At 53.8% G+C, this 6,645-nt stretch overlaps 1 protein-coding gene across 1 annotated transcript; it reads right to left on the reverse strand.

Annotated features, from left to right (window-relative positions):
* Positions 1-1,216: 1,216 nt before the first annotated feature.
* ST3GAL2 (ST3 beta-galactoside alpha-2,3-sialyltransferase 2) lies at positions 1,217-5,046 on the reverse strand. Its single transcript, XM_053448834.1, has 6 exons — positions 4,587-5,046; positions 4,053-4,246; positions 2,770-2,949; positions 2,468-2,513; positions 1,818-1,937; positions 1,217-1,481 (listed from the first exon to the last, which is right to left on the reverse strand). The coding sequence occupies exons 1-6, from the start codon at positions 4,938-4,940 to the stop codon at positions 1,308-1,310; spliced, it is 1,068 nt and encodes a 355-aa protein (XP_053304809.1). The 5' UTR covers positions 4,941-5,046; the 3' UTR covers positions 1,217-1,307.
* Between the last annotated feature and the right edge of the window lie 1,599 nt (positions 5,047-6,645).

Genomic DNA, 6,645 nt, shown 5'->3' on the forward strand with positions numbered 1-6,645 from the left:
CCCATGATGTCAGGTGATAGGGCTAGTGTGATCTATTAAACCCCCCCCCCCATGATGTTGGACAATAAGCCAGATATGGCATAGTGGACTCCCACCAAAATAAATGGGAAAAACCCATTTAGGGCATAATTTATTATGTACTAACCCTCACCCCAAAATGCTTAAAGATGTCTGAAAATACCCCCCAAAATAAGAGCAAACATAAAGCTAATACTAAATTCAGAATATAAAGATCTCTCCCACCGGACAGGGAACCAGGTACTTAGCACAGTGCCCGACATGTGCATCCCAGTACTTCCACACATGCACCCCACAACACAAAATGACACAAAACTATAGACGGGTCCATGCAGACAGCCCTGGCATTCTGGGCCCAGGGTTGATTGGCTCCCTGGGCTGTACTGAGCGCTTGCCCAGGGCTGATTGGTGTCCTGGGCTGTACTGAGTGCTTGCCCAGGGGTGATTGGTGTCCTGGGCTGTACTGAGCGCTTGCCCAGGGGTGATTGGTGTCCTCGGCTGTACTGAGCGCCTTCCCAGGGGTGATTGGTGTCCTGGGCTGTACTGAGCGCTTGCCCAGGGGTGATTGGTGTGCTGGGCTGTACTGAGCGCCTTCCCAGGGGTGATTGGTATCCTGGGTTATACTGAGTGCTTGCCCAGCACTTCCCTTCACAGCCAGCAGAGGGCAGCAGGGGTCACCGGCTACATTGATTAGTAAATTGCCGTTCTGCCCTGGTTTGAAATACCTGCCCACCTGGAAGTACAAGGGTTAAATGACCAGCCATTGCAGCAGACATGCAGGGTTCTCCAGCGCATGGATATGACTGGTTGAGCAACACTGCGGTCGGCGAGATCAGACTGAATTCACCCAGATTGTCAGTAAAGTCCGACTCGTTAGCCGGGAACTGATTGGGCAGAGAAGAAAAAATGAATTAAACCAAAAGGATATTGTGCCGAGGAAAAAAAAAGGAATAGGTCAGCGTCCCTGAAAGCCGATTGGCTGAGATAACAGCAGCGCTCCAAGGCCAAGCGCATCTGATTGGACAGGAGAGGGAGAATAAAACTGATACAGATTTGGCATTAGAAGCCATTTGGTTTTAGACAGGGAGATTCCAACTGGCTGGTCGCTTCTCTTAATACGAGTTCACTGATCCCCCTGGCTGGGTCTGTTTGCCATCGGGATCAGTGCCGAGACTATGCGATGCCGCGATTGGCCAACAACACACAAAATGGCACCTTCTGTAACAAGCTCACTGATCTGCAAGCAGTTTGTGAAGGAATGTCCACGGGCAGACGGGACGCAGCGGTCCTCATGTGCTGCGAAACACGTTCATTTTGCCTTCTCGGACAAGAGTGTCAATGATTTGCGCCTCAAAGTCTGCATCGTGAACCCCGGTCTTGCGGAACTCGCCGGCATAGCGGTTATTTTCCCAGTAGTGGTGCCAGTTCCCCCGGCTGTCTGCGCCAAAGCCGAAAACATTCACCTATGTAAGAAAACGGAAGAGGAGACGCGAGGTTAAATAAATCAAGGCCCATCGGTCACAGGGTGGGAGTCTCGAGGCCATAATAAGCTGTCTGCAGCCCCCGTTCAATTAAAGACCTTCTTTTAATGATTGCGGGATACAGTTAAACCCTTTCAGTGCCAGGCAGTGTGCAGTGCATTGTACTCCAGCTTGAGATTTAGGGGCAGCTGGTCTCCGGTGTGTAAACTGGTTTTCTATGAAGTGTGCCTTGCCATTGCCCCGTCCCCAGTGCTCCCGGCAGCTCATTACGCCCTCTCTACCTTCACCCTATAAGCCCCCTTTAGCATCAGCAGTCACCTCGTCACAGACGTGTAGCGCAAAGAATAGCACCAGCATGCCGGTGGAGGGGTAGCGGCCATGGTGTTCCGTCCAGCGGTCGTGAATGTACTTGAAGAAAGCGGGGTTATAGATCTGGACCTGGAGAGGTGGAAGACAGAGACAAGATCCTTCCTTATTGCACCGGCTCAGATGTAATAACGGAGAGCCGACCAATTCCTACAAATAACTAAAGGAGTTGCTCAGACAGCGTATTAATCTTTACATCCCAGTCATACCCGGTGTTAAAAGGACTGCCCCAAACAACCCCACTAACGATGGCTGCACATTAAAGTCCCATAAGTGCCCCCAAACAGCCTGCCTGTGCCCCTGCCCAAACACATCTATGCTAACACACACTAATACACACATGCTCACACGCAAACACTTACACATACACACTCATGCTCACACTGACACATTCACATTCTTATTATATTCATATGTACTCCCTCTCGCACCCCTTTACCTCACCCTATTTTCCCGTCACAGTTGCGAATTGTTTGGGTGCTGCTATTGAAATCAATCGGAGCTCTTATTGCGCATGCGCCTGGGGTCTCGCTGGGAGGGTATTTTCCGTAAGTCTCTTTGTTAGCTAAGTCTAGACCCCACTTGCCCCCCGTTTATCTCACCTTGTCCTTGTCTACACGCAGGAAAGCCTTCACAGGGGCGTAGGTGCTGAGTGGGAGAAGAGAGAACGTTACACAGGTAACCACAACAAGGGGCCCCTATCCCACCTCTATGATGCTTAGGGCCACACTAGGACAGCCTGCTGTAGCCGATCATTGTCCCCGACACTATCATTGCGATATAGTTATGGAGGTTTGTGTATCTGGATCCTATAATATTATACGGGCGACGTCTTCCCTTCCTTCTTACCAAACACGTATGTCCTCGTATAATTTACTACATGGATCTGGCCCCCACTACTTACAAGCGGATCTGCCCTGTGGACAGGGCACTCGTGATCCACAGCAGATCCAGAGCTTTGAATGGTACCAGCACAAAGCTGACGTTGGCAGGGAGGTTTTTGGCACTTTCTGGGTACATGAAATGATGAGTGGTTTGGGCTCCGACATCGACCTCGTATCCCAGTGTGGGGGCCTGGTTCATCCTGCGTGGAAATAAGATGTGGAACGGGTGTAGTGGCAGCTATAGCGTGGGACCTGCTCTTCAGCAAAGTACAACGTTTTCCGTTAAACTGCTCAGCAGCTCCACAGCCGCCATCGTTTCAACCGTTAGTCTGTAGACTTCATGTATTGCTTTATGAAACTGCCTGACAGACGTACAACCCGCAGCGCCTGCCTGACAGACGTACAGCCCGCAGCGCCTGCCTGACAGACGTACAACCCGCAGCGCCTGCCTGACAGACGTACAGCCCGCAGCGCCTGCCTGACAGACGTACAACCCGCAGCGCCTGCCTGACAGACGTACAACCCGCATCGCCTGCCTGACAGACGTACAACCCGCAGCGCCTGCCTGACAGACGTACAGCCCGCAGCGCCTGCCTGACAGACGTACAGCCCGCAGCGCCTGCCTGACAGACGTACAGCCCGCAGCGCCTGCCTGACAGACGTACAGCCCGCAGCGCCTGCCTGACAGACGTACAGCCCGCAGCGCCTGCCTGACAGACGTACAGCCCGCAGCGCCTGCCGGACAGACGTACAGCCCGCAACGCCTGCCTGAAAGACGTACAGCCCGCAACGCCTGCCTGACAGACGTACAGCCCGCAGCGCCTGCCTGACAGACGTACAGCCCGCAGCGCCTGCCTGACAGACGTACAGCCCGCAGCGCCTGCCTGACAGACGTACAGCCCGCAGCGCCTGCCTGACAGACGTACAGCACGCGGCGCCTGCCTGACAGACGTACAGCTCGCGGCGCCTGTCTGACAGACGTACAGCCCGTGGCGCCTGCCTGACAGACGTACAGCCCGCGGCGCCTGTCTGACAGATGTACAACCCCAGCTGGATCCCAGGCGTCCACAGAGGCAAATTTTACATTTGCATGCGAGTCACAGCCCTTTCCTAGTTTAAAGGTGTTTTTTTTTCGCTCATGCGCGGTCACAGAAATAGCAGTGCGCCATTAGAAGTGGTCTTTTCAGGGGTAGTAAATAGAGTGTCACTATGAGTAAGGTAAACCGTCCCTAGGGGCACCGATCCCTACAAGCTGCTGCGGCTGTGCTGCCCCTTACTCTCCCACGGCCACCAGCTCTCCTACCTCATGATGAAGTTGTGGCTGTCAATTTCCTTTCCGTAGCCGGATCCTCGGAGATTGCCCGAATTCCCCACCACAGCGCAGCGGCGGCAGGTCAGGGGGTCTTGCTGCAGGTACGGGTTCTGACCCGGGATGATTTGGAATAACTGGGACAGGATCTCCAGGGTGTTATGAGACCTGAACTGGGGCTGAAGCATCTGGAGACAAATAACATGCGGAGAAGGTCATGGAACATGGCTGCAAACAGCAAACTCCAAAGCGGATGGTCCCGCTGAACCCTCCTTTGGTGCGTGGCCCCAGCCTGACCCGTTGTAAGCGGGGAGGAAGTGGGCGCCCTGACTGAAGGGGCTGAAGCAGTGATTTAGTAGACATGTATGAAGGCTCCTATACCTAGTGATTTATAGTAAAATGTATTGAAGACTTCCGTGGCACTAGATATAGGGGGTTTGTGGCCACAGGAGGTCCCGGCTTAGAACCCTCCATGGTGTATGATAAAGAGGAGAAAGGAGAGCGCAGCCACTGCCAGCGGACACTCACCATCCACCAGCGCTGGACTTCTGGAGACAGCTCTTGGTTCTCCTGGGTCCAAACAGGAGAGATAGCAGGATCGTAGTGACTGTCGAACCACGCCGAGTGCCCTGGCTGCCGAAGGCAGTGGCGGCACGAGCAGTTTTTTGGCAGTAGCGGCAGTGGTCTGTTCCTAGCCCCGGCATATCCTGGCATGAGACGGACTGGGTGCCCCTCTGAGGACACCCAGCCCGTTAACTCCGAATAGGCTGGAGTGTCTGTGCTGTTTTGCGAGTAAGTGAAGAGCAGGGACATGATAAAGAGAAGGACCGAGGTGCTGAAGAGCCATACTCGCAAGCTGCACCTCATCCTGATATCAGCCATGAAGGAGTCCTTATGAAGGGACCCGGACAGTGTGTCCCACCTGCCCCCAGCACAGGCATCCACCGAGGTGCTGCTATAAACCCGATCCCAGAAGAGCCGACATCTGGGATAGATACTCCACTGCTGCAAAGTGGATGGCCTTCACTCAAACAACACGGCAGATGATGCCCTCAGCCAAGCATCCTTCTCTGTTCCATAAGGGTCTTGTTACAGTAGCCAAGATTTTCCGCTGGTGTCTGTTAAATGGCTACTGAGCCCAAGCGCTGCAGAGACGGGTCACTCGGTCTCCATCAGGCTGCTTCCGCCAGTCATTCTGAGGCCACCTGGAAGAAAAAGTGGAGCTGATCAGGGTGACATTGTAATCAATGGCAGCCAAAGAAAGGAGTCCCGACCCCACATCATGAGACGTCTCCTAACGCCTGCTCCCTGCAGTCACGCTATGGGTCACATGTAAGGGATGAAAGACATTAAAGGAGGGACCTGCAGTGTTTGCTGTACACTGACCAGGCTGGAAGACTGCCCCCGCCTGTGATAAGAAGGTCACGTGACACTTAAATCTACCCCCCACCCCGCAGAACAGTAATACTGCTTAGCTGATCCGTGCAGCCTCAGATGCCTCCTGAACATCTGCCCAAGTGTAGCAGGACATGCCAACAAACATGCTTCCACAGGCTGCAGGACATGCAAGGGTCACGTGTACAGCTTACACATGACCACCATATCATCAGTGTTTGAAACAATATTGTAACAATGTATGCCATTCCTTTGTTCAATAAACAGAATTGATTACGTGGACAGCTTACACACCAGAGAAGCCTCAGCCTCTATACTTCGCACAACGTGCGCGGCTCCATGTGCTCTAATTCACTAGGGAGAACAGGACATGAGTAACATGGGAGATTACTGGAATAATATGCAAAAAGAGAGTAGGGAAGGGTGCATGATGTGCCATTAGCAGAAAGGGTAGGGAGCAAGGCACAGGAGTAGCAAGAATGGTAGCGGCGCATGGTGTGGCAGTAGCGGGAATGGTAGGGCGCACCATTAGTTCGGCATTAGAGGGAAGGGTAGGACTCCTTCCTAACACCAATGTGCTCACAAACTAAAGGTGTCACCGCCTACATCACCATTTTCAGTGAAGGATGCACTGCATGCAGTGAGGGATGCTGCATGTACTGGAGGTGGTGAGGGGAGGGATGCTGCATGTACTGGAGGTGGTGAGGGGAGGGATGCTGCATGTACTGGAGGTGGTGAGGGGAGGGATGCTGCATGTACTGGAGGCAGTGAGGGGAGGGATGCTGCATGCACTGGAGGTGGTGAGGGATGCTGCATGCACTGGAGGTGGTGAGGGATGCTGCATGCACTGGAGGTGGTGAGGGATGCTGCATGCACTGGAGGTGGTGAGGGATGCTGCATGCACTGGAGGTGGTGAGGGATGCTGCATGCACTGGAGGCGGTGAGGGGAGGGATGCTACATGTACTGGAGGTGGTGAGGGATGCTGCATGCACTGGAGGTGGTGAGGGATGCTGCATGCACTGGAGGCAGTGAGGGAGGATGCTGCATGCACTGGAGGCAGTGAGGGGGGATGCTGCATGCACTGGAGGCAGTGAGGGGGGATGCTGCATGCACTGGAGGCAGTGAGGGGAGGGACGCACATTATCATAGAACGGATTGGAAATGCGGTATAAATGGAAGGCCAGTGACCGT

Source organism: Spea bombifrons, chromosome 10 (assembly GCF_027358695.1).
Source record: "Spea bombifrons isolate aSpeBom1 chromosome 10, aSpeBom1.2.pri, whole genome shotgun sequence".
Classification (NCBI taxonomy): Eukaryota; Metazoa; Chordata; class Amphibia; order Anura; family Pelobatidae; genus Spea; species Spea bombifrons.

Excerpts from the sequence above, each read along its gene's own strand:
- ST3GAL2 (XM_053448834.1), bottom strand. The coding sequence starts at position 4,940 with ATGGCTGATATCAGGATGAGGTGCAGCTTGCGAGTATGGCTCTTCAGC. Across the intron at positions 2,950-4,052 it reads AGCCACAACTTCATCATGAG|GATGAACCAGGCCCCCACAC; the intron begins GTAGGAGAGCTG and ends ATTTCCACGCAG. Across the intron at positions 1,938-2,467 it reads TGCGTGTAGACAAGGACAAG|GTCCAGATCTATAACCCCGC; the intron begins GTGAGATAAACG and ends CCACCTCTCCAG.